This window comes from Adiantum capillus-veneris, chromosome 7, assembly GCF_014529385.1.
Source record: "Adiantum capillus-veneris isolate H3 chromosome 7, ASM1452938v2, whole genome shotgun sequence".
NCBI classification, from domain to species: domain Eukaryota; kingdom Viridiplantae; phylum Streptophyta; class Polypodiopsida; order Polypodiales; family Pteridaceae; genus Adiantum; species Adiantum capillus-veneris.
In genome coordinates, this window is record NC_140937.1 from 93599208 (window position 1) to 93626014 (window position 26807).

Consider the following 26807-nt stretch of genomic DNA (forward strand, 5'->3'; position numbering starts at 1 on the left):
GTTGCGTCGAGGTGTTGTGTGAGTGTGAGCGAGAGAGGGAGAGAGCCTACTCGTGCTCAGTACACGCGGAAGAGACAGAGAGAAGGGTGGCATCATGCATGGCAGCCACACAGAGCATGCAGATGACTCTTCTAGAATCCTCAGCGATCGCACAGACTTTTCTTTCACTTCAAAAATGTTGAAATCTATAATAGATTCTCACTCTCTAAACATTTGTTTGAAATCGTGCAGACATATCAACCTGAGATTCTGCTTATTAACCTTTTTTTAAAATGTGTCCGACATATTATCCACAGCCGGACATATGGGTAAGTATTAGAGTGCTGTACTCCCCGTTGTGGCCAAAATGTCAATGAGATTTGGGAGATTCAAAGAGATATCTAGTCAAGTGACGGCATCGATTGAAAAGTGACCAAGATCGAACGGTGCAGAGACTGTGTCATTTTGGTGGATTGCGGCAAAACTTCTCCTTTTCCGCAGGCCCGTCCTTGCCTTGCGAGATCTCCTCTGCGTTTTCTTGGGTGCAAAACCCTACGTGCATAGCGCTGTGCGCACACACTAGAGGCCATAAAGCCCTAATATTAGGTATTCAGAGGTTGAAGATGATGATGCAGCCTGGAGCTGGAGTTGGCCCTTCCCCAAATGGAGTAAACATAGATCCACAACAGCAGCAGCAATGGGCTATGGCGGCACCGATGCAGGGCATGGCAGGCATGCAGCCTCAACAGCTCTACGTGCAGTGTAATGTGGCTCCAGGACCACAAAACGCCGACGATATTCGAACCCTATGGGTTGGAGATTTGCAGTTTTGGATGGACGAGAACTACATTGCAAGCTGTTTTGCCCACACAGGAGAGGTTAGCACATTTTCTTGTTTGCAGGGAACTGCTTTATTTGGATTTTTGAGCCCGTTGCTTGTCAAGCTGTTTTAGGTTTACCTCAGGCTGAAAGATTCTCCTTCTATAAGATGTGCTTATGCCGTCAGAATTTTTAAATAATTTTGGTGCTTAAATCAGCTACTTTTTGAAGTTATGTCATCTGTCACTCATATGTAACTGTCATGATGGGCATATTGGTGATTGCTCGGGAATCTGTTTGGAGATAGAGATCGAGAACCACCTTTAACATTGTCCATGCAGTTGCTAGGAAGAGGCACCTAATTTGGTTATAAGTCAATTGTTATCGATTTCTTTGCAGCTTGCCTGAAAAGTGGTTTTTAGCTTGGCACGTAATTTCAGTGATGTCACCAAATGCAAGGGTTAGAAACTACAACTTCATCACTGTTTTAATGAAAACAATGTAGTAGAGGAAGTGGCAAGAGTTCGAGTCTTGCGTGCAAGGATTATGGTACAGATGCATGTCATAGCCTTAGTAGTCACATGTTACCACTTAATTGTATATCCTGAGGATTCAAATAGGGGAGTGAAGCTAGATAGAGAAGAAGATGGTGGGACAGTCCATGTTGCAGCCAAGTATGGTATGGCATATCAAACATGATGATTTATTGTTTGTCTATAATATGAATCATTAAAGATGATGTATAATATTTGGGTTTTTCCCACGAAATATTATTTTGCTGGAAGTCATAGATGTGAAAATTTTTATAGAGTAAAAACTATGCTTTTGAAACTTATGCTAGGAAGTTTCATGAAAATCTATGTTTTTCAAACTTCTGCTGGGAAGTTTCATGAAATTGTTGCCCCCTTCCATCTCCCCCATTTGCGCTGCCCTCTCCATTTCCCTCGCTTGCGTTGCCCTCTCCCCTCCCCCCCCCCACCCCCCCAAAAGCCCGCGCGCGCTGCTATGTACTGTTGGAATAAGCCATTTAGCTTACATTCAATGCATGACCAACCTCTAAAGCCAACCATGCCAACCATGCACCATTATGTGCATGTATGCATCCCACTTTATAGTCACATGTTATTCTCCATAGCCACATGCTATCTGACCCCTTTCCCACGTGATGAATGTCACTCTAGCATAAATTGCCACCATCCTCTCTGCTCCTATATAAGACCATATTGCTTGGCTTGTATTTTGCTCTTCATCCAAATCAATTAAGCGAGTCTATTTTCATTGAGTGCTCTCTCTCTCTCTCTAAGTTGTGTTGCTCCTAATTATTATGAAGTCCTCACTACCATAAATGCAACTAATCTTTATCCACCTTAATTAATCAAACCTTACAAGTGATATCAGAGCTTGTAAGTAATTAGTATCTTCTAATTACGTTAATTAGATCCCTAAGCTAGATTTAGTGCTCTCTCTCTTTAAGCACTAAATTGATTCATAACTCTTTTAGGATTAGATTAGTGTAACTCAATTTTAATTATCTCTTTCATTAGATTTGGGCAATACATGTTATATTTAATGATTAAAATTGAAGGTTTTTTGGAAAGAGCTGCTAATCATTTGCTCATTTAGCCTTCGATTGTGTGTGTATGTGTGTCATTTGAAAGCTTGTGTATGTGTGTGTACCAGAGTTACCCAGAACGCAGAACGAGAACGACAACGGGCCTCCCTGCGGAACTGGGGAACGAGAATTGATTCGGAACGGGAATGGCGCGGAAAGAGAGACTAAAAAAACACCCATATATTGTTTTTTTAAGCGTTATGTGTTTGAATACAAGTAGTGCTAGAGTCCTTTGACTCTAATACCCACAAAAAACACGATTCAAAGACCATTCAACCTTATTATGACTTGATTGGGATGTGCGGCGCCAGAGTACATAGCACATACACAACATTGAGCAAACACAATGTCCATATACAATCGTCAATAACATATGTAATTACAAATCAGAGCTCTCAAATAATTGCAAGAGTAGTAGTCAAAGATAACACTTTTCGCTTAATTATGGCTAACAAGGCCCGCCAAGGCGCTAAAAAAAACCAAAGGTGACATACCATAATGAGAGGCGAGACTACAAGGGGGGCAAACCAGTGACCACAATACCAAAAGACCGAAGGTGACAAATATCATAAAGATGCTAGTAGCTACAAATCTCAAAGAGGGCAAGGCTCAAGCAGCCATACAAAAAGATAAGGATAATGGAAGTCCTAAAGTCGCAACTCTCGAGCCTCAAGACTCAAGACTCAAGAGCCACTAGCCTGAGAGGCCTCCCAATTCATAGTAGCTGGCTGTAAATCATGCACATCCTCCCATTCCTCATCATCGAGCTCTAGGCCCGGCTCGATCTCAGCCATGGATGAAGTACCTGGTGTTGATGGATGTGCATATCCACCTGCTCGAGGAGCCTCTTGGTCCATCTCCCACTGTGTAGAAGGATCTGTCTGTTTGTATGTACTCTTGCAAAGCATTTTCAAACATTTTTTTTTCCTGAGAAAAAGATCCTTCTATTAGTTAATGAAACCGCCCATAGGGCTACAACTGCCTCTTCGAGAGAGGGCTACAACAACCATGAAGGGGAGATTCTCCCAATGAAAAAACAACATATTTACAATGGGGCTAAATCAAGAAATGGGAGGAGGGAAAAGCCACACAGGTGGTCGGTAGTGCCATCTGAGTACACCCTGGACCATGGTGAAAAAAGGCCCAGGACGCCAGAGTGGAAGGAAGGCCTCTCTACGCTCCCGCATGCGGTCGGAGCTGCCCTGGAGTCTCTCTAGCTGTCCTCTAAGAGTGTGGATCAGCTCTAGCCAAAGACCGCGAACAATCTCTGCTAGTGGTACAGGGCGAGCCTCAGAGATGCGGAAACAGCGGGCCCGCCATATGAACCATAGTGTCAGGCCACTGATGAGCTCCCATCACTCCTCTCTCTCACTGCACCACTCCTGTGGAGTAAGCTCTGTGGCAGGCTGGAGCGTAGGTCGCCCCCCCCCCCCCCCCCCCCCTGCATCACTATCATCGTGTTAGTGGAAGATAGCTCAAACTGAAGTGTCGGGCCCATGAGAGTGGACCAAGCCGCTGCCCCCCAAGTGTACTGCCGAGCCGCGGAAAGAGCAGGAATCAGCCGAAGAACACGAAGCCACACCTGCTGTGCCAAAGGGCAGTCCCAAAGACAATGACGCTGACTCTCTACAAGGTGGCCACAAGCTGTACATGCGGCCGAGAGACCACTATGCACTAGCCAACTCCCAACTGCTGTAGCTCTGTGAGCGACCAACCATTCAAACAAAGTGACTCGCCTTGGCTGTCTGGAGTCCCACAACCTCTCGCAAAAAGCTGCCAAAAACTCAGCTATGAGACCTTTCTCCTGCCAATGAGGTGCTGCAGCGGGGCGAGCCTCTCTCTGTGCTGCCAGTATGTGATGTCCCAGTCGAACAGTGTACTGAAAGAAGCGAACACCTGGGTGGTCTGTTGAAGAGAAAGGGTCCCTCTAGAGCCACTCACCAGGGTCCCACTGTACTCGTGCCAGTGGACAACACTCCCAGGCCCACAACCTCCAAATGTCCAGTCTCAAGAGCTGCTGATTCACGATCGATGACACAAGTCCTCCCACAGATGCCCACCACTCGGATCCTTTGAAAGCAGCACTCTGCCACCTGCGGGGCCTCTACTGCAACTCGCTGTAAGCGTCCCTCTCCCTGTAGCTCGAAGAATAGGGAGAGAACAATCTCTGAGCAAGCCCGAACAGAGTTGAGAACCTCCAATTGCGTGAAGGCTCCCATCCATCTGGCCGTTGTTGACTCGAGAGGCGTGAGCCACTCAGCTGGTACTGCCTTTGAAATGTCATGACACATGCTCTGCACCCCTCTCATGCCCTGTAGGCTGAAAGCCTTGTAGCTTCTCTGACAAGCCTGAAAACTGTAACGAGTCACCTAGAGAGCGTGCTGGACCCGCTGCCATGGAACCCCACGAAACATGAGGCCGACTACTAACCAAGTGCCCTCTCTGAGTGCTAACCATGGGGTTCCAAACAAGTGGCTGTCGCAGGCGCTCCTCCGTGCAAGTAGGCTGGCGCTGCTCCAGGCCTCGCCGCAAGTGCTCCCAAGATCGAAGCAACCCCCCATCAAAGCGATCCTCCAGTCTCTTGCTCAAACCAACTCTACGCATCTCTGTGAAGATCCATTTGGTCGAAGGTTGCCAAGGGCCTCCTGCCTGAGGCACCCTAGCACGAAGCCGCTGTAATAAGAGCTCCTTCCAGGGCTCCTCGCCTGGAAGAAGACCTCGGATGATGAACTTCCCAAGAAGGTCTCTACTCTGCTGTGCTGGGTCAATGATCCCAAGCCTTCCGTGTGAACAAGGAAGACTGATGAATTGCCAAGCCACGTTGGCTTGGGTAGTCAAAGTGTCTCGCCTTGACCAAAGGAAATTCCTGATCAGCCGCTCTACCTAGCTGATACAAGAACTCGAGAAGATCCAACAAGAAGTGATGTACCACATAGTAGCCAACAACACCTGGTTGGCCACTATAACTCTGCCAGCCAAGACAATCGCGTGGAGCTCCAATGTAACAACTTCCTCCTGATGGACAAGAGGAGCGGAGCAATCTGCTGCTCGGGAGACAAGTCCAAACCAACCTGACAGCCCAAGTACCGAACTGTAGTCCTTGGGGGAATCCATCTGAAACCCTCACCTGGCGTCCAGTCGGGCACAGGAGCACTACCAACCGAGAAAGCCACAGTCTTTCTCCAGTTGATCAGTGCGCCAAATGCACAACAAAAGGTCTCAAGAGCTTGCTCACACATGTGAAGGTTGGCCTCCTAGCCATCTAAGTACAAGGCTGAGTTGTCAGCAAACTCAGCGTCCAGTAGCTCATCTCCCCGAATTGGGAGTGCTAAGCCCCGTAGACCAACCTGCTGTGACATCAAAAACCTGCTCATTGCCTCAACATAGACTAGAAAGAGGAAGGGGGCAAGAGGACAGCCCTGTTCGACTGAACGTGTGAGCATGAACTGATTACCTCTACCTCCTGCCAAAAGAACTTGACTGTGTGCCTGTCTGTACAAAGCTAACACCCCTCTGATCCAAGCATCTGAGAAGCCCATCCTGTGTAGAGTGCCCTCTAGAAAGTCCCAGTCAACTCTGTCGTATGCCTTCTCGAAATCGAGAAGAAGAATCACCAGGTCCTCACCACGGAGCCGCGCTAGGGTAGAAGCCTCCCAAAAAGTAAAGATGTTGTCAAGGATACTGCGCTCCTTGACAAAACTTGTCTGAGTCCCATGTATAAGGCTCTCTAGTAGTGGCTGGATCCTCAAACTCAGAGCCTTGGCAAGAATTTTGTAGGCTGAGTTGAGGATGGTGATGTGGCGTCACTGTCTAATCTCATCCAAGGAGCCACCCTCCTTGGGAATGAGGTAAATCAGACCCTCACTGATGCTGTCAGGCATCACTCCTTTGTGCAAGATGTACTGAAAAGCACTACAAAGATCTGGGCCAAGCCAGTCCTAGTACTCCAAGAAAAAACTGGGAGTCAATCCATCCTCACCTGGACAGCTACCACGAGGGAGTGCACTAAGAGCCGTGTGCAGCTCCTCAAGCTGAAGTGGCAGCTCAAGCCTTTGACGCATCTCCTGAGTCACAAGGCAAGGCATCTGTGCCCACACTTGCATGTATCTCGATGCTTTGACTGAGGCTCTGCAGACAGTAACTCACGGTAAAAGTCAGTAGCAACTGCACGCATGTCCTCTGGCTCAGAAGCAACTGACTCGTCGGGCCTGAAGCAGTGAAGTGTATCTTGAGATACTTGAAAGGCACTAAAGACTTGTGCATTTGTGTTCGGAAGAGTGAGACATCTGTGCATGGCTTTACAGATGCAGATTTTGCTGGACATCCAGATTGCAGGAAGTCTACCTCTGGATATGTGTTACTTTCACAGGAGGTGCAGTTTCTTGGATTTCCAGACTGCAAAAATGTGTTGCTTTGTCTACCACTGAGGCTGAGTATGTGGCTGCCACTGAGGCATGCAAAGAAGCTTTGTGGCTCATGCGTTTGGTAGAAGAGCTTGGCATTAAGTCACCGGTTCCTGTGCTACACTGTGATAGTCAGAGTGCTATTATGCTTGCAAGGAATCCTGTTTTTCATGCCAAGACAAAGCACATAGAGGTGAAGTATCATTTTATCAGAAGTGTGCTTGATGACAAGAGCATTACACTTGTCAAGGTGCAAGGAAGGTGAACAAGCAATTAAATTTGACACGTTTTTTGGGTATAGAGATGCTTCAAAGGCTTTGTCTTTTATACAGCAGTTTGACATAGCTTTTTTAGGAGGGCGTTACTCAGAGCACTCTAAGATTCGGAGGGCTGCCTCTTACTATAAGGGGAATGCTTGAACTTGGTGGTCCATGCTTCTATTAAACAAGACAGCGCCAGTTAAATGGCTCAAATTCAAAAGGCTTTTTATTTCTTCTTGGCGGACTCGAGAGTATGAACGCGACATACGAACGATTTGGAACCATCTTCAGATGACCAAGAAGGATACAATGAATGCTTATTGCGAGAGATTTTGGAGCTCTTTTCTACCTGCCTCTTCATTTAAGAAGATCGTGTGCAAGGAACAGATTGAGAGGTTTACCGTTGGTCTTTCTGCAAGATCCAAGATCACTGCTTGGAACAAAAATCAGCTTCCATCTAGGAGTTGATGAGTCATGCGAAACGGGTTTTTGCCATTCACTTGGGCAGTTTGACCTATCCCATAGATGAAATCATGACGCAAAGGGCCGAACAGACTTCGACAAATAAAAGTAGAAAGACGAAGAGCACTCCAGAAAAGAAAGAAAAGGATGCACGACTTGAACTCACTGCTCGAGAGAGAGCTCTCTATATCAAGGAGGGGAAGTGTTTTGGATGCGGAGAAATTGGGCATATCTCTGCGAGGTGCTCTAAAAAGGCACAGAAAGAACAGAACGACAAGGACGATGAGAGGCCTGAGAGTTCGAGAGCAACTAAGGAACGTGGAAGAAAAGGCAAGATGAAAACACGTTTGGTTCCAGATTGCGTGAGTATTGATCCCAGCACGATGGACGAGAGTACAGAACTTTGCCGAGCTTGGGGCAAAGTGAAAGACCAAGAAGCCCTGATCTTCTTTGATGGAGGAGCCAAGGCCAACTTCATTTCACCGGAACTGGTGGCGTGGCTCGAGATCACTCCCGATCGGATGGGACCACTAGCAAAGGTAGTTCTAGCGGCACCCGACAGTGACGTAGCCATTACACGTGTCATTGGCAAACTTCGGTTGCATTGTCAGGGGGGTTTGGGGCATGAGGACTTTTACGTAATGCCTTTGGAAGGTTGTGATGTTCTCTTGAGAATTCCCTCTACCACAAGAACAACGCCGTGGTCGACTATCAGGCGAGGAAAGCGACTTTGACGATAGTGAAGGGTAGAACCATTGTTTTCGATGTAAAACTTAAGGGCGAGTCTGTCCCTATTGTATCGCCTTCGGTCATTTCCAATTAATGAAATTTAGTGTGTTTGTTTACTTTATCTTTTTGAAAGAGTTGAGTGATGATAGGATAGGATAAATATGTCTGAACTTGATAAAGAGTGCCAAGATTTTCTCCACGCTCATGCCGATTGCTTCTAAGAGGGTGAAACCGGCCCGTGGGGCGGTAAGCGTCGGCTTTCACCCGAAATTCTTTACTTTAAACGCACACACAAAGCACTTTGCAAAGGAAACCTGCGACGGGAATTAACACTTGAATACACACACGGCTCGGAAGCTAGAATGCCCCGAGCAGACGCCGACAACATGTAGGCCCCAAAATTGGCGCCCCTTTCGGTATTTCTTTATTCTTTAGGAGGGTAAATTATAAAGAAGAGTCGTGGGAATCTTGTATCTGTGTCAAGCTAGATACCACTCATTTTGACCAAATTTGGGCTGCATAACAACCCCAAAACTTGCGCGAAACCAATTTCCTTGCTGGAACTCTCTTCCACTGGCATAAACCCTCTGATTCCTGCCCATAAACAGTAAATTCAGCACGTTGTATTTATTGGTTTTTGCCCTGTTTTCAGCCCCAAACAGTCCCCGAACTGTCCTCTACCAGTGGGACACTATTCTCAATGGTTCTGGCGTCGTAAATTACAGCGCATACGCAGCCTGAAAATGCACCTGTACGGTGAGGTTATGAACGTCACCGGTGCCTGCTTTCGAATAGCAGTTAGCTACCCTTGTTCCTGCTCAAGGAGGTTATTGTCTGAGCACAAAAGCATGAACCCACATAGCTGTACATCAGTCAAATGAAGAGCCCTCTTGTGGGGCTTCACATAACTATACGTAGGGGAGAGAGAGCAGTGTGTAGTGTGCAGGGCATCACTCCTAGCACCACACTGTACATGAGAGGGAAAGAAAGCACTCCATAGCTCTTAATCTGTGACAGGTTCTCAATGAAGCATCCCCCCAGCATAAATCGAGCGCCCCCTCTGCTGCCCTTGACCTGTAATGCATCTGTGAACAAATAGATGCAAAAAGGGGAAGATTTCCATGGCTGCCAAAACCTGCGTATCGCTGAAAACGCAGCAAAACAGCTTTGTAAACACGTATCTGATGCCTTCCAATGCTGAAAATGAGCTCCTTGGACCTAGGCAAAGTCACGGGAAGCTAAAAAATGGAGAGAAATGGCTGAAAATCAGCGTTAACAGCCTCCAAAACTGCTCCAAAAAGTCAGTTACGAGTTCTCTTCTTCCAGACTTGGTAAATTGGCCAAAAAGTGCCACTTGGCACTCATACATGCAATTTCCCCGCATTGGGCTTCTCGCTTAAAAATCTCTCAACTGGTGCATCAGTTGACTTTGCAGCAGAGTAATAAAATGTTCCCCTTGTCATTCTGAAGCTAATGACGCGAATAGATTTTACGGCTCAAAATACCAGTTCCCTAATTTTTAGGAGATGCTTCCGTTGGGCTCCCGCTGATCATCTGACTATCTATCCTCATTGGGACCGCATCCAAAAGTGCAGTGTGGCCTAACTGTCGGATACTTTTTGTTGGTGATCCCACCTTGACTTTATGTCTTTATTGAGTTCACTTCCTAGTATCCACCAACTTGCTAAGTGCGACAGGGGCACCTACATGATCTTGAACTGAGCCTAGATATCCTTTTACTTTACGAGTTCCAGTGTCGACCAATTTTCCGTCTGCGGGTGAAACTACCGTTCACATTGGCCATACAATGTCCGAGCATTTGCAACTTCAAAAAGAGGGTCTTAAAAATTAAACAAAAATCATTGGAAAGAAACCAACAACTAAGGTTAGCAGTTGCCACGTCCTCGTGACAGAGGGCCTGCCAGGCGAGTTACCACCCGCTCGTCCTGAAGATCATACCATTATTCCGATACCTGGGAGCACACCACCGAACCAACCACCTTACCGTGTGAGTCGAACCCAGAACGAAGAGATTATGAACCAAGCGAAAGACCTCTTGGAAAAGGGTGTCACCAGCATGTGACTACTATCTATCTTTTTTGTTGATTTCTTTCTTATTATTTATTTACTTTCACTTTTTGGAAACACCCCTCGGGAAATCTAACTGCCTTGCATTGCATAGCTAGGTGGAACTGTTCAGAGGAGTCCAGGCCTGAGGGCAAGAGAGCATTAAGGTTGGACAAGGACTATGGTTAGCCAAAGTGGGGTCATTGACTAGCCAAAGTGGAATCCTTTGCTACAGAGGCTACATTTCAATTCTGGGTGTGGTTGCAGTGTACAAAGGGGGTCAGATGACCTAGAGAGATACAATGGCAGCATCTCCTAAAATTTAGGGAACTGCTATTTTGGGACGTGAAAATGTGTTTGCGTCATTACCTCCGGAATGACAAGGGGAACATTTTAGTACTCTGTCGTGAACCCCGAAACGGGAAATAGGCTGTAAATGTGCCAAGTGGCACATTTCTGTGCACTTTCCTCATGCAAGAAGAAGTGGCGCTGAATTTATAGCTTGGAGGCTCATTCTGCAAGTTTCTTTCACAGGTTAAGAGCTATGGAGTGCTTCCTTTCCCTCTTATGTACAGTGCGGTGCCAGGAGTGATGCCTTGCACGCTAGGCACTGCCCTCTCTCTCCCCTATGGCGGTATGTTATGCCCCTCTAGTGGGCTTTTCAATTGACCAATGTACAGTTGTGTGGGTTTATGCGCGATTGCCGAGGCAAGAGCCTCTTGCACAGGTACTGGGTTAGCTAGCGGCTAATCCCCCGCAGGTACAAGTGAATTCGGAGAGGTTTCACGCCAGAAATCTCGTCCGATTCAAAGGGCAAGTAGCCCTACAGGTGCGGGAGCTCGAGGACTTGCTACGGATGCGACCGGCACGTGAAACGGAGCCCGAAACAGTAAATTACAGCCTGCTGTGCATTTTTGCAGGTTTAGGGTTTTGGCCCTAAACGGTCCCTAATACCCCCAAGAGGTTCGGGGACGCGAGGGGACCGCTGTACAGGTGATCTGGCGCATTTTCGGGGCTGAAAACAGAGAATTCAGCGTGCTGCAGATTCTAGCCAGGTTTTGCAAAGTGCCCGTATTCGTCGGGAAAGTCATCCAATGCGTGGGAATACTGAATGTGCAGGTTCCTAGTACAGTTATGTTGCCGAAATCGGGCCAGAACAGTTGAAATTCAGCCAAGGTTGTGCGGGGCAGCTTGTAGTGAACCACAGCGTTTATTCCCTCTTTTAAAGAATAAAGAAATACCGGCCTATTTAGGAGCCAATCTGGTGTCGGTCTTCTCATACAGGTGCAATCTAGCAACCTGTATCCCTTTCCCCTTTTGTTGTGTCTTGAAAGTACAAGTAAAGTGGGCGACAAATTAAATGGGTGAAAGCAAATAAGGTTTAAGTTTAAGGTCTACCGCCCTTTTTGAAAGTACAGGCCGGTTTCAAAAGGGTCTTGTCCAGCCTAGTACTTCACCGTACTGCTCTCTATTGTTGTTGGTTTTGAAGAAAGACGGATCTTGGAGAATGTGCATCGATTATAGAGCTCTCAACAAAATCACCTTCAAGAACAGATTTTCGATTCCTAGGATCGATGATATACTCGACAGATTACATGGATCCTCGTGTATTAGCAGGATTGATTTGAAGAGTGGATATCATCGAATTCGAATCGCGCCTGGAGACGTCTACAAGACAGCCTTTCGGACGACTTTTGGGTTATTTGAGTTTTTGGTGATGCCTTTTGGCTTAACCAATGCTCTTGTGACATTTAACCGAAGGATGGACATGATTTTTCGAGAGTATAGACTATTTGTTGGTACTTTCTTTGAGGATATTATTGTTTTCTTCAAGTATGAGGTAGAACATATAGAACATCTGCTTCAAGTCTTTAAGGCATTACGAGATCACAAGTTAGCGTTTCATGCGAAGAAAAGTGAATTTTTCCTACCAGAGATACACTTTTTGGACTCATTGTGTCAGCAGCAGCAGGAGTGCAGATGGATTCGGCCAAGATAGAGACTATCTGTGATTGGCTCGATTTGAAGAATGTCCGTGAAGTTAGAAGCTTCTTGGGACTGTGTTCGTACTAGAGGCGGTTCATTCTAAAGTTTGCAGAGGTTGGTTCCCTTTGCATATCTTGACACAGAAAGGAGTCCCTTTCTCGTGGGGTTCTACAGAGGTGACTACCTTTCAGACATTGAAAGAGAACTTGACTATAGGACCAATTTTGACTTTGCCGGACTTGCAAAAGTCATTTGAGGTATATTGTGATGCTTGTGGTCGTAGTCTGGGTGCGGTCTTAATGCAAGAAGGCTATGTCATTGCTTACAAGAGCCGATTCTTCTCAAGACCGGAATTGACAGCATAGATTTATGAGAAAGAGCTTTTGGCGGTTATCCATGCTCTTTCTCAGTGGCGGCATTACCTACTCGGAGCGGATTTTATTGTCTTTACAGACCATCAAAGTTTACGCTACTTCTTGTCGCAGAAGCAGCTATTGGAAAAGCAGATGCGTTGGGCGAACATCTTGTCATAGTTTCACTTCCAGATTGTCCATGTGCAGGTACAGAAGAATTTGGTGGCTGAACTGTTGTTTCTGACTATTTTCGCTACACATCATAGGAGCTTCGAGGATATGGTTGATCAGTATGCCACATATACAGATTTTGCAAACTTTTCACACGGATACGGGATGGGAAGACAGTAGCGGGATATTCCATTTGGAATGGCTAGGTAATTTTAGAAACTCTAAAGAGTTCTATAAATCAGCATGGCCTCGAGAGTTGTTTTGGATGAGAACTTTGCATACTTTTTTCCCTAAAGGTTTCAACTTGGAAGGAAAGTCTTCTTTACGTAAAAATAAGACAATTTACCATAAGAAACCTATGCTTTGGCGAAGGCATCCCAAACCCGAGTTAGTTCTCCCTTCAAGTCAGTTTAAAAGAATTTGGATTCCTAAAGGTTCTTGTTTAGATCCGCCTTCTATCCCTGAAATCAATCCAGTTGTTTTGCACAACACTATTTCTAGTAGAGTACAAGGTCTCCCTAGGGCTTCAATCTCTAGAATTGAGAGTGATGACCCTTCTAACCATAGAATTTTTGCTTATAGAGATTTCAAACGGAGATTGATTTACTTATCTAGCGCCATGGAATTGGGTTCTTTTTCTTATAAAATATTTGAAAGGTATAATATAAGGATCCTATTTAAGCTCTTGTATACCCTTGAGAACTACTCTTATGAAGATTTGGAGCTAAGAGAGTCTCATAGTACTCAACTTCGAGTACTGTTAGGCAAATTTCTGAAGTCCAAATGTCCTAGTCTGAAAAATCCCTTGGTTGGAAAGAAAGATTTGTTGATAACTATCTTTACCTCCCCTGACTTAGACAAGATTGGATTAAGCTCTATTTTGAGATCTCAAGAAGCTTTGGATGCTCTCCCTCCTTGTGTGAGAAAGGTATGGAACCATCCTGTCATAGCTTTCAAATATGTGAAAACTTTAGGACAAAAAGCTTTCAACTATAGTGACATAGGACGTAATCTTAAAAAGCAAGAGAGGCTTGCAATCTCAAGTACTGATTGCCCTTGTAGTAAAACTGCCTTTTCTTCTTACGTAAATGGAGCTCTGGGTCATGTAGTTACTGCCGATTGTTCTATCCTTCCTTCGGATTCTTTTAAAGACCTTTTCTCAAGAGGTACTAAATATAGGCTCCCTTCCTCAAACGACTCTTGCCTTCTCAAAGCCATAGAAAAAGGAATTTCCAGTTTCGTAGTCAAGTTTGAGGAGTCTTTAGGAGTTCAAGGTATTTTTACCCATTGGAAGTGTGTAATCCTGAAGAAAGCTTCTTTGAAATTAGCATCTTGCTCTCGGAACGTTTCTTCAGGAAGGAATAGCTTATCTTCTTCTGATCGTGATGCTCTTAGGAAATTTCATCGTGATTTTGTAATCTCTTATGTAGATAAGTGCTCTAATAACTTTGTTGTTACGTGCAAAAAGTTCTATTTAGAATGCTTGTTAGGTGAAGTAAATTCTCAGACTTATAGTGATTGTGATCTTTCAATGCAAGAGGTTATCTTGAAACATGAAGACTTTTGTAAGTCTTTTGGTTTTAAGTGCCAGCCTAAATTACCTTTTTTATATACCGTTTGGAAGTTCCACAAGAACCCTATAAAGCCTGGATTTATAGCTGCTTCTTGTAACACCTCTTTGACCGAGGTTTCCAAATGGCTTAGTTATTGTTTCAAAGCCATTTTACCTAGCGTAAATGAATTGTGGAATAATATGCTAAAGGAAGCAGACGTACCTACCGATTCAAGTTGGATTTTAAATGATTCAGTAGGTGTGATTCCTGTTTTAAAGTTTTTGAACTCTTCAAGAAGCCTTAAGGAGAAATCTTCTCCTTTATGTCTCCGAACTTTTGACTTTACAACGGTATACATGAAGCTAAATTTGGAGGACCTTAAATTTAGAGTCAAGTTTCTTATTTCAAAAGTTTTTGCGTACAAGCTTGAGAAGGATAGGTACAAGGCATTGCTAGTAGAAAAGTCAGCCTTGAACTTTGACTTCTTATGGCTGAAAAATAAGAATGTAGATGTAGACAAAGGAAGAAAGAGATTCACCAGGATTGTAGGTGACATTGACATCATATCTTGGTTAGATTTTCTTTTGGACAATTTATATATAAGCATCGGCGACTCTCTTTTCAAGCAAACAATTGGTATCCCTATGGGTACCAATTGTGCTGTTTTTCTTGCTAATTTCTATCTTTTTACTTATGAGTTTGATTTTATGGAGCGTCTTGTCCTTGATAACACTTGCCCAATATTTTTGCACAAGTTATGCAATGTAAGACGCTTTGTAGATGATCTTTTTGTCCCTTACGTTCCTTCTTTTCAAGATTTTATGTACTTGAATTCGAGTTCTGTAGGCGGAGGGATTTATCCCAAGGAGTTTTGTGAACTTAACTGTACCACAAATAGTGATTGTTGTGCCTTTTTAGACCTTAAGATTTTTTAGACTCCGTTGGGATTAGAAGTAGATATCTATGATAAGCGCCTTGAACCAGAATATGCCAATCTAAAAATCATCCGCATGCCTCACATTTCTTCGAACATTTCTCTTTTAGCTAAGTACGGTGTCATTTGCTCTCAACTATTTAGATGTTCTCGTCTTTGTTCTAGTAAATCTACTTTTGTTGTTCAATCTTGCCATCTTATTTCTTTACTAGTTGAAAAAGGATACTCATTCAAAAGAATCATGAAAAAAGTTCGTTCATTTTTGCATCGTAGTAAGTTTATTTTTAGTGTTTCTTCCTTTGGAATGTTCAAGATAATCAGTAGTAAATTCAATAGAAGTGGGGAGCTAAAAAGCTGACTTATTGTTTGACTTAATAACACCTTATGTTGTTGTTTTGATCTTTAGCGTTTCTAGTATTTTCACTATAGCTTGACAATTGCTAGCCTTTATCATGGCTGAGTATGCCCATCACCTCCGGAGGGTGATAGAAACTCAGCTCGTTGGTTTTGTAGAGTACGTTCAAAGCATGAATGACCTCTATGTAAACCTGCACCTACTCTTGGGCACCGACGACGTGAGTAGGGATGTCATAGCTGTTGTCAAAGCTATGCATGATAAAGGTGATAATCTTATTCTTCCTGTTTGGACAAGCAGTGAAGTTGAGATCACATATTGTCAAGTTTGGTTCTTTGCTCTTCGTAGGTTTGTAGTAGTATTCATTTTTCGATTTCATATTTAGCTTACCTGAGGACTTAAGAATGTGTTTCGTTATAGGTTGTTGTGTGAAGTTTGATTTCTAGGATTAAGTTTTTAAGATGTCTTATCCTTTTTTTTTTTTTTTGCTTAAAGTTGAGTACTTGTTTTAAGCCAAGTAAGTTGCGTAAACTTAGTTTACACATACCTTTTTTGAAAACATTTTTAAGTTAATAATGTTTTGTTTTATCTAGTTTTGTTTCGAAGCAATCAAAGTGATTTAGTTAGTTAGTTTGTTTGTTTTTGTTTTTCTTTTCTTTTCGTGTGTCCCTTGCTTTTATAGTTTTATGAGTGCTTTATTCCCTCTTATAATTCGTGAGTTCAGACTATTCTGAACTTATGAAGGTATACTTGATGAGGAAAACCATGTGGTGCGTTACACAATCGTTGAGGAAAAAGGTTATGACCGAATGCCACTATCCACCTTTTACGGGTCACTGCGGCATTGCCACCACCTTGAAAGTGGTAGAGAGATACTTCTTTTGGTCGGGACTCAAGAACGATGTGGACGAGTTTGTCCGCAGTTGCTTGGTATGCCAGAAGGTCAAATTTGACAGACGAAAAGCACAAGGATTGTTACAGGCTTTGCCCATACCCACCCGCCTCTCGGATAGTATTTCAATGGATTTTATTTTTGATCTCTCGAGAACACAGAGTGGTCACGATGGTATCTGGACTGTTATTGACAGATATAGCAAGTTGGCTCATTTCATTCCAGTAAAGAAAATAGTCATGCCGGATCACTTAGCGAGACTGTTTGTGGCCCAGATTTTCAGATTACATTGCATGCCCGAGCGATCGTCTCCGACAGGGACCCCAGCTTACGAGTTTGTTTCGGAAGGCAATTTGGGAGAACATTGGTACACGGTTGCAGTTCTCGTCATCTTTCCACCCGCGGACTGACGGGCAATCTGAGATTGCCAATTCAGTGATTTTAGATTTATTGAAGTCTTACATCTCATATCAAAAGGCTCAATGGGAAAAGTATCTACCTTTGGTTGAATTTGCCTACAACAACACGATACACTCTTCGACGGAGAAGGCGCCATTTGAGATTATTGAAGGTGCTTCGAAGGTTCCACCCTTCCTAAGCATGAGAGATAAGATTTTTGAAGCCGATGAGTACACGCGCGACTTGGACACAGCTTTTGCCAAGGTCCGCGAGGCTTTGCAGAAATCTCAGGAAAGATAGAAAAAGATAGCAGATCGCCATCGTCGCGACTTGAAATTGAAGGAGAATGATTGGGTGCTCGTATGTTTTGAAAAGGCACGCCCGAGAAAGAAGAAGGCAAATTAGAGGCTTTTTCCAAAACTTAGTATGCGATACTACGGACCTTTCCAGATCTCCGAAAAGATCAATGATGTCTCCTTCCGACTTAAATTGCCTGACACATGGAGGATTCACAATGCATTTTATGTGAGTCTCTTGAAACCTATTAAAGGTGATATGCCTGAAGACGGCGAGCCTGATAAGTAACCCGAAGTGGAAGAAAACGAGGAGATTCTTGTTCTTGAACAGATATTGGCATATAAGGACAGAAAGAATAAGGGTAAAGTCAGAAGGCGGTTCTTGGTTAAATTCAAGAACTATCTTGCATTGGCTGCGAAGTGGATGGAAGAGGAGGATCTAGCAGATACTTCTCAGATTGTGAAAGTTTACCTTAAAGCTTTTGATTTAGCCTAGTCTACTCCAAATAGAACCCCAAATTCAGCTTGGCCGGAGATCTGGTGCAGGGGGCTGCACAAGAGGAGAGTCACCCCTCTCATTTGTCAATAGATTCTCGATTTTTGAATACACGTCAGTGATGTCTCTTTGAGCTTCAGGGATACTGAGAGCTGACAGTATTGTGCTGTATGACTTTATGAAATGGAATTCCGGGTTATATGAATGTCATTTGTTCTTGACTTGTTTAAGTGTAGGAACTGATAGACGAAATGACTGCAGCATTTTGGTATGAATGATCTCGATAGACATGGTTGCAATAGGGATTAGTCAATCGGGCATCTATGAGGTCTTGAGTGGATCTAGATGCGATTGCTAATTGCATTGCCGATAAATCATGGTCTGAGATCCGAATTTGTGTTGAATGTGATTTGTCATGTGATGTCCTGTGATGTCAAGTGATGTGACTATTGATTGGTACATGTGCTAGATGTGTGTTCTTAGCACGTCGATACTAACAGTCAGTGTCTGTTAAGACACTTTATGGCTTCTGTCTGTTTTGCAGGCATAATCGAGGGCGATTACAATGCTTTCAAGAGGGGGTATGTCACAACTTGGTGATGTGGCTGTCCACTATACACACACACACACACACAAATCCTCTGGCTAGAACTAGAAATGCTGACGTAGCTGGTTGGCGGCAGGGAACTAACACGTGGCAGGCTGTACTGACGCCCGAGAATCGTAGCGGAATTTACGGGAGTAGGAAAAGCAGGGTAATTGCGGCAGCTTTTGCTTTTGTTTTGCTGCGCAATTGAGAGAGATAGAACTCTTTTGTTTTGCTTTATTTCCGCGAGAGAGAGAGAGAGAGAGAGAGAGAGAGAGAGAGAGAGAGAGAGAGAGAGAGAGAGAGAGAGAGAGAGAGAGAGAGAGAGAGGGCTTTGCTTTATTCTACAAGGCTTTTGATTTTCAGCTTTTGGGGCTCTTCTTTTGGTATCCCTTGTAAACTCTTTAAATTAGTAGTTGGGCTCTCACTTCTCAGAGCATCTAGACGCAATGTCAGAGGGTGAGTTTCGGCTACTCCCTTGTACTTTGAGTTGCGGATTAATACAAAAAGAAATACCGAAAGGGGCGCCAGTCTGGGGGCCAATATCTCTAGGCACGGAACTATGCCGGGCCAGTGTGGAATCAATTGTGAATTGTGAACTGTTTTGAAGTGTTTTATTGTGGTGTCGCTGTAGATTCTCGACTTGAAGTGTCCAAGTTTGTTACATCTTTTGCTAAGTCGATTGAATTTGTTGTATTGCCTTCTCTCGCCTCAGTAGTTGTAGAAGAGGTCAATTGATTCTTTTCGGAATCCATAGGTTTCGCGAGAAAAGGGATCGGTGCGACACAGCAAAGATGCCTTAAAACAATTCATAAATTACGAGAGTCGACACGGCCCGACGTAGTTCCGTGCCAAGAGAGATTGGCCCCAAAGAGTGGTGCCAATCTCTCTTGAGCAAAGTACAACTTCTAGCGGGTACTCGCTCTCAGGCTTCGAGTCGACATGCTTTGAGAAGTGAGCCTCCTTGGGTCACTTTTAAAGATTACAAGGGATGCTAAAAGCATAGCCCCAAAAGCATGAAACTCAAAAGCAATTCAATCCCAAAAGCAACTGGTCTTCCAAAAGCTGTCAAGAGCACCAGCGCCAATTGCGGAAATCCGTACAACAAGGCCACGTCAGTAGCCAGTGTAAAACGCGGAAGTTCGTATATTCTGCCACGTCATCATTGTCAAAGCTGAAACCAAAAATCCGTACTCTGCCATGCAGCACTCTGCAACGTCAGCATGTCCATACATTTTGTCCACGTCTTCAATTTGTGACACACCAAATTTCCCTCGATCAGTTTGTAGCCAACCGCGGCATGGTCCATAAGCTCTTGCATGATGGAGAGTTGCTTGGAGAGACAATCTTCTTGCAATGGTGATGGTAGTCTAATGGTGTATCGCTCGCATTGAGCCTCCAAGGAAACGAACCTAAAGGACACCGGAAGGGACACTGTCACGTGACACATCCAACCCTATGTGTCCGTGGACAAGCTACAACATGATAAGGGTTCAGTTCAGTCAAGTCAATCTAGAATAGGAAGTGGTTTGGCACTTTTGTGAGTCTGTTTGTAGACCGTGCATGTCCAGACACTTAGATTAGATGCATATTCTCTGGTTGCACACAACATGACCATCAGATTCCAGTCAGATCCCATCACTAGCATTTTTACAGTGCATAGACCTATTTTCCCTATTTTTGACATTTTTCACTTATTATTTTAAGTGACTTTTGTTGGGAACTAGGTAGGGCAATTTTGCTAAGATAATATATAAGCAAACCAGAGTTAGCACTTTCTGGCAGAAGAGGCAGCATGAGCACCTTGCTCAACAGGCAACTTCTCAGCAAGACCAACCCCCGTGACAACTCTGGCGTTTTCTCTCAACACAAGGCCTAGTGTTTTTGCACCAGATCAGCCAGCGTTTTTGCAATAGCAGATTCCCGACGATAGCAGACAACAGATCAGCCCTAGCGTTAGCACATTCCCACAGCAACGCAGTAGATTTCCTAGCGTTAGCAGATTTCCTTGCAAGGTCGGGTTTCAGCCTCAGCGTTTTTGGTTTGCAGATCAACCTCAGCGTTTTTGCAGATCTTCGCGACGGAATCAGCCCTAGACTCAGCATTTTCAGCTTTCAGCAGCCAGTACCCGCAGTAGAACCCCGAACCTCGCAGATCTCACCTTCCCGCAGCAGATCCTCGCCGCACGGTCAGATCCCGCGCAGTTCACAGTTTCAGCCCAGAAAACGCAGATTTCAGCATTTGTGTTCTCAGCGCGTCGTCGGCGCATCGTCGCCATCGACATAGAGTTAGAATTCAGCAGATAGATATTTGCAGATTTCAGCCCTTAGAGTTTTCAGATTTCAGCCCGTCTCGTCGTCGTCCTCATCATCGTCGGCAAGTCCAAGCATTGTAGATATTTGTGCAATCATTAGTAGAACACTCTCGCCATAGAGAGTGGGGCCTTCGAAGGAGGGTTTTACAACGTCTGTGGTGTCGTATTCTCTTCTCTATCTCTCAGTCTCATGCACTTCCATTCACAGTGTCCATTCACTTTGTTTGTATCCATTGCACTCTCTCACTAAAGGAACGGAAGGCTCTCCCTTCCGTAAGTAAAAGGAACCTTGAGCACAGTTCGGAGCACTCATCTTGAGCAAAGTTCAAACATTCATTCAGTTGCACCCTTCATTGGTATCAGAGCTTTGGCAGTGTTCTGTATCACTCAAGGAGAGAACCACATAATTTTTTTTTGCTTGTTGCGGTCACACGTAACCCAAGTCCACTTGGGCGTGTCGATTTGTTTTTGAAGAGTGACAGGAAACCCAAGAAAGAACGGCTTGTCGAGCCTCCCCTTATGCCTCATTGAGAGCGGACCGTGCACTTAGCGGCCGGCCAATCGACGTGAGGTGGGAAAAAGCAACCTTGGTGTGAGCGCAAGGCCGCCAAAGGGTGCGCCCGCAGAAAAGAGCAGAACTCGGGTGAAGAGAAGATCCTTCTCTAACACAGATTGCAAGCGCAAGAAGAACCTCAAGAACCTCAAGACCCGCAAGAACCTCAAGACCTCAAGAACCCAAGAAACAAGACTCCCAAGAACCCAAGTTCCTCGTGGACTTTAAGAACCCAAGACCACAAGAACCCACGACTTCTGAATGGTCATCACTCGAAGCGGAATGGATACTTCGCTTAGAGGTGATGAGCATGAGAGAGGCGAATTTTTCCCACCAGGAGGTTTTTCCGACCCTTCCCCTTCCCCTTCCCCATCTACGCCAAGGATTGCACTAACTCCTATGGAGGCTTTCGACAAGATGGTGATGGACATGAAGTTAGACCGCGAAGCATGAAAAGCAGAACGAGAAGTAGACAGAAAGGCCTACGAAGAAGAAATGGCGGCCATAGAGCGTAAGTACGACTTGAACGAAAAAGAAAGTTAAGCCAAATTTGATCGCGAGAACCAAGCAAGAAAAGAGCGGCCAACACATGAAAGAGTTCTTGCGACTCTTTTCTCAAGTGCAGACATAGATGCAAGAGATTCAAGAGACGGAGACTCTCTCAGTCTCTTCTTCTCCCAAGCATGACACACAGGATTTGCATGATTATGAGAAGCATGATGAATTGAATGACAATGATAAGCATGATGATTTGCATGATCAAGATGTGATTTCTCACAAGCATGATGATTTGCATGAAGTGTGATTGTTCACAAGGATGATGTGTTAGTTGATACTTTCTCTAGTGAAGCTAACCTCATTGTAGATTCGATCAGTCAGGAAGAACCGATCTTGGCTCTCGAGCCTAGGTCCAAAGAACCCTTACAAGAAGTACTAGGTGTTCGCATGATAAGTCAGCATGCATTGTACGAGTGTTTCTTTCGTGATCGTTTCCTGTATTTTCGTGAGCGTCTTTTTGTGATTCCTTTTCCTAGACATGACATATTGTACGTTGAGCACGTTTCAGCGTTTTCAGTTTTCAGCAGTCAGTACCCACAGTAGAACCCCCGAACCTTGTAGATCTCACCTTCCTGCAGTAGCAGATCCTTGCCGCACGGTCAGATCCCGCGCAGTTCACAGTTTCAGCCCGGAAAACACAGATTTCAACATTTGCGTTTTTAGTGCGTCGTCGTCGCATCGTCGCCATCGACATAGGGTCAGAATTCAACAGATAAAGATTTGCAGATTACAAAGAACCCTTACAAGAAGTACTAGGTGTTCGCATGATAAGTCAGCATGCATTGTACGAGTGTTTCTTTCGTGATCGTTTCCTGTATTTTCGTGAGCGTCTTTTTGTGATTCCTTTTCCTAGACATGACATATTGTACGTTGAGCACGTTTCAGCGTTTTCAGTTTTCAGCAGTCAGTACCCACAGTAGAACCCCCGAACCTTGTAGATCTCACCTTCCTGCAGTAGCAGATCCTTGCCGCACGGTCAGATCCCGCGCAGTTCACAGTTTCAGCCCGGAAAACACAGATTTCAACATTTGCGTTTTTAGTGCGTCGTCGTCGCATCGTCGCCATCGACATAGGGTCAGAATTCAACAGATAAAGATTTGCAGATTTAAGCCACATGAAAAGCTTGAAACTGAAAGTGGCTCAAAAACAGATTCCCAAAAGCTGAAATCCGTACAGTACAGTGCTGCCACGTCAGCAGTTAGCGCAAAACACGGAAATCTGTATAGTTTTGCCACGTCAGCAAGCCAGCGTAAAATCCGGAATTCCGTAGAGGATGCCACATCATTAGCCAGCGCGTTTTGTGGGATGTTCGTATAGCAGGTGACACATCATTAATTTTCCACGCTGTCTTTTGTGTGTGAGGGTCCAGCTTTATTTTAATGCCTTTACGTGACTTGGGCCCCATTGGAGGGGGTCCCAAAAGTTGGTGGAACTTCTTTAAAAATAGGTCACTCGGGCAAGACTTGGTAAGTCGGTAAAAGTTCTTCTGCTGCTTCTGCTTCTTCACTTGGTGTTCAAGCCCCTCGGCTAGGATCTGCAGGTTGGCTCCGTTCTTCAGTGGCTTGACATGTCAGAAGTTTGTGAAATTCGACACCTCCTTGACATGCAATTTAAAATGATGTGCAAGTACTTTTTGGCCTGTGTGGGAGAAAGACACACACACACACACACACACACACACACGCGCGCGCACGCGCACATGCAGGTGAAACCCCAATCACAAGGATTGCACATGAGCACTCCAAGTCCTGTTAATTGGAGTCACTTTGTACCTTGGTGTACCAAGTAATGCACATCCTTGAGCTGTGTGATTTTGATTTTATAAAATAAGCCCTTCCAAGTTATTGTCATGCTCAACATTTCTGATTTCAAACTGCAGGTCCTGAATGTTAAGATTATCAGGAACAAGCAGACTATGGCATCTGAGGGCTATGGATTTGTCGAATTTGTGTCTCATACTTCAGCTGAAAGGATCTTGAACACCTATAATGGTGCTCCCATGCCACAGACAGAACAAGCTTTTAGGCTCAATTGGGCATCTTTTGGCATGGGAGAAAGGCGCATGGAAGGTTCTGATCTTTCTATATTTGTGGGTGATCTTGCTGGAGATGTTACGGATCAAGTATTACAAGAGACATTCAAATCCCGCTATGCCTCAGTGAAGGGTGCCAGGGTTGTGACTGACACTCTCACTGGGCGCTCGAAGGGCTATGGCTTTGTTCGATTTGGTGATGATGCTGAAAGAACTCGTTCAATGACAGAAATGAACGGTGTCTATTGTTCCAGCAGGCCAATGAGGATAAATGTCGCAACACCTAAGAAAGCATTGAATCAACAACAACAATTCAATGCGAAAGGTACATTCAATAATTTTGGTAGCCATTACTGTTATGCTGCGATGAAATTTTGATTACTTTATCTGCTGATCTACTAAATATTCGTTTGAAAACAGTTAGGCGAATTGTGGATGTTTAGCTGTCTTTAAGGAGTGTGTGATGCAATTGGTGAATGTCCTCTTAAAGAATGTAGTGGAAGCATTGAGTGTCCTTCAGCTATTTCAGTTTTCTTTCCCTTTTTCCGTCGGGATGCGCGCAGCTTTGGTGCCATGAAAGCTTTCTAAAATTTATCTTGGGCAAAACACTAGGAGTTGGGAATTTAAAAGCTTATAAGGCTATTTTGTCTTAAAACAGGCGGTCAAGAGGCTCACTTCATCTAGGGGCCCGGAGATTTCCGAAGTGGAAAGCATCCTGCTTTAGGTGGTGATCACTTGTTTAGGTCAGTTATTTCATGATTGTTATTTTGCTGCACATCCCGCATTTGGCTTTAGCTTCAGAGCTTTGCTGCTCTCTTGGTTCTTGTTTGTAAGTTGTAGGCTAATTGTCACTCATTAGCAGTGTTGATTGATTTCTTATTCTTTTAATATCTTCCCTTTATGAGGGTCTTCCTAACAAGGGTGGGGAATACTTTAAGGGGCAGCGCATAGGTCAACCTATTGAAACTATGGAAGGCCAGTAGTGTATATGCATGCGCGTTGAAGAAGTACAAGTCTGCTGAAGGCTTTGTGAGTTTGTCCTTTAGTTTTTGAAGTTCTGGCTGCGTGTGCTGTTGTGGTGGTAATTAGGAATGAAAGTTAGTCAAAGAACGGCATTACTCCAAGGTTGAAGGTGGCTTTCTGTTTTTTGTTTGATTATATCAACAGCATCATCCTCAACGTATCAAGGCTATGGTTCTTCTGCACAGGGTTCTTCAGAGAATGATCCGAACAATACAACTGTACATTCCCTTCTGTTTTGTATTGCTTCTGATGCCTGTAACAATTACACATTTCGTCTGACATTTATTTCACTGCCCAGGTTTTTGTTGGTGGGCTTGATCCAAATGTGAAGGATCAAGATTTACGACATATCTTTGGTCAATATGGTGAACTGGTTTCTGTAAAGATTCCTGTTGGAAAAGGCTGTGGGTTTGTTCAGTTTGTTAACAGGTAATTCGATTCTTTTTTTACGACGACTGTTGTCTTCTTTTGGCACTTCATTGGAGATTTATTATGGTGGCTTCTTTGTTTTTAACAAGCCATAAACTGTTTGAAATTGTAATGCAATTCATCTTGCTCAATTGGACTACTGAACACAGATAGGAGGGAAAACCGGTTCAAGAAAACCAAATGTGAAGAAATGGAGGCTAATTTTTCCGATTTAATGCTCCTTTTAGTGCTAGGCTTCTTTATGGCTGAGTCTGCCCTTGATCTCCGGAGTCATGACAGAAACTCAGTACGCTGAACTATGTGTTGATCTATGCTCATGTGTGTGTGCATGTATTGTGTGTTGTGCTGGGGAGCATATGTTAGGACCTAGTTCTACCCCCACTATCGGGCACTGACAACGTTAGTGGGGAGGTCGTGGTATTTAGTCAATACTATGCATGATGGAGCTGGACTACCATGGGTCTATACCTTACACTTTCCTTCAAGGGTGAATCTGGGCTTATCCTGGATTTATCTAGGTATATATATATATAATGGAGATTACATGTCTAGTTCATATTTTGTCATATATAGTTTAGTTTTCAGTGCTCAGACATCCAAGGCTCAAACCATTTGAGTTCTCGAATTTATTAAAACTACCCTTTGTTCTATGTGCCCAAACTTTTATGTTATCCTGGAAAATGGCCAAAAAGCCATCGGATTTAGCGATTTCTAACTAAATCAACAGCCATTTAGATGTTTTTAGCGAAAACCAGCTAAGAAAGGCCCGAGTTTGAGAAGGCAAGAATGTCATATTCTCCTATGTGTGTCAATATTCTAATAGCCTATTACTTAATCTAGTTTTGTGTGCGAAGCTTGATCAGAAAGAGTTAGCCATAGCACACTTGATTTTAGTGCTTAGGCTTCAATCTGCGTTGCATGCACGTCTCTAAAGTTGGGAGTGGACACATTTCTTTGCTGTATATAAAATTGCAGATCTGCTGCTGAAGAGGCTATACAGAAACTTCATGGATCTCTTATTGGTCAGCAAACTGTTCGCCTTTCATGGGGAAGGAGTCCTGCCAATAAACAGGTGAACGCTGTATATTTTGCCAAAAAATAGTTCTTCAAGTTGAATATGAGGTAAGCAGTTGCTAAGTGTGATGTGCTTCTGTGTAGCCTGGTCAGTATGGAGGCTGGAATCAGGCTCAATCAGATCCCTCTCAATGGAACCCCGGTTATTATACGTACAATCAAGGGTATGAGGGTTATGGCTATGCACCCAATCTCCAGGATGGCTCTGCATATGGGTATAGCAGTTATCCTAGTTATGGTACTTATCCACAGCAGGTTAGTTAGGGACATACCTGGATGAGCTCTAGGCTTTTGATGAGAGGATCTCTGCCCATATCTCACGGCCTGCAAATCTGCAGGCATTTTAACTCCAATGTGTGTTATAGTGACACAAACTGGCATCTCTGTACTATGGGCCTCAAATTTATTTTTGTGGTTTTCCAGCTCTGGTTTCTGTAGTGAAGTATCAGAATAGATTATGAAGCTTTGTTGA

At 44.2% G+C, this 26807-nt stretch overlaps 1 protein-coding gene across 1 annotated transcript; it reads left to right on the forward strand.

The window, feature by feature from the left end:
- Positions 1-456: 456 nt before the first annotated feature.
- Positions 457-26807, forward strand: LOC147454234 (polyadenylate-binding protein RBP45-like). The gene is made up of 6 exons (XM_086516244.1): positions 457-857; positions 23657-24134; positions 24977-25050; positions 25131-25261; positions 26237-26333; positions 26420-26807. The coding sequence occupies exons 1-6, from the start codon at positions 603-605 to the stop codon at positions 26597-26599; spliced, it is 1215 nt and encodes a 404-aa protein (XP_086372370.1). The 5' UTR covers positions 457-602; the 3' UTR covers positions 26600-26807.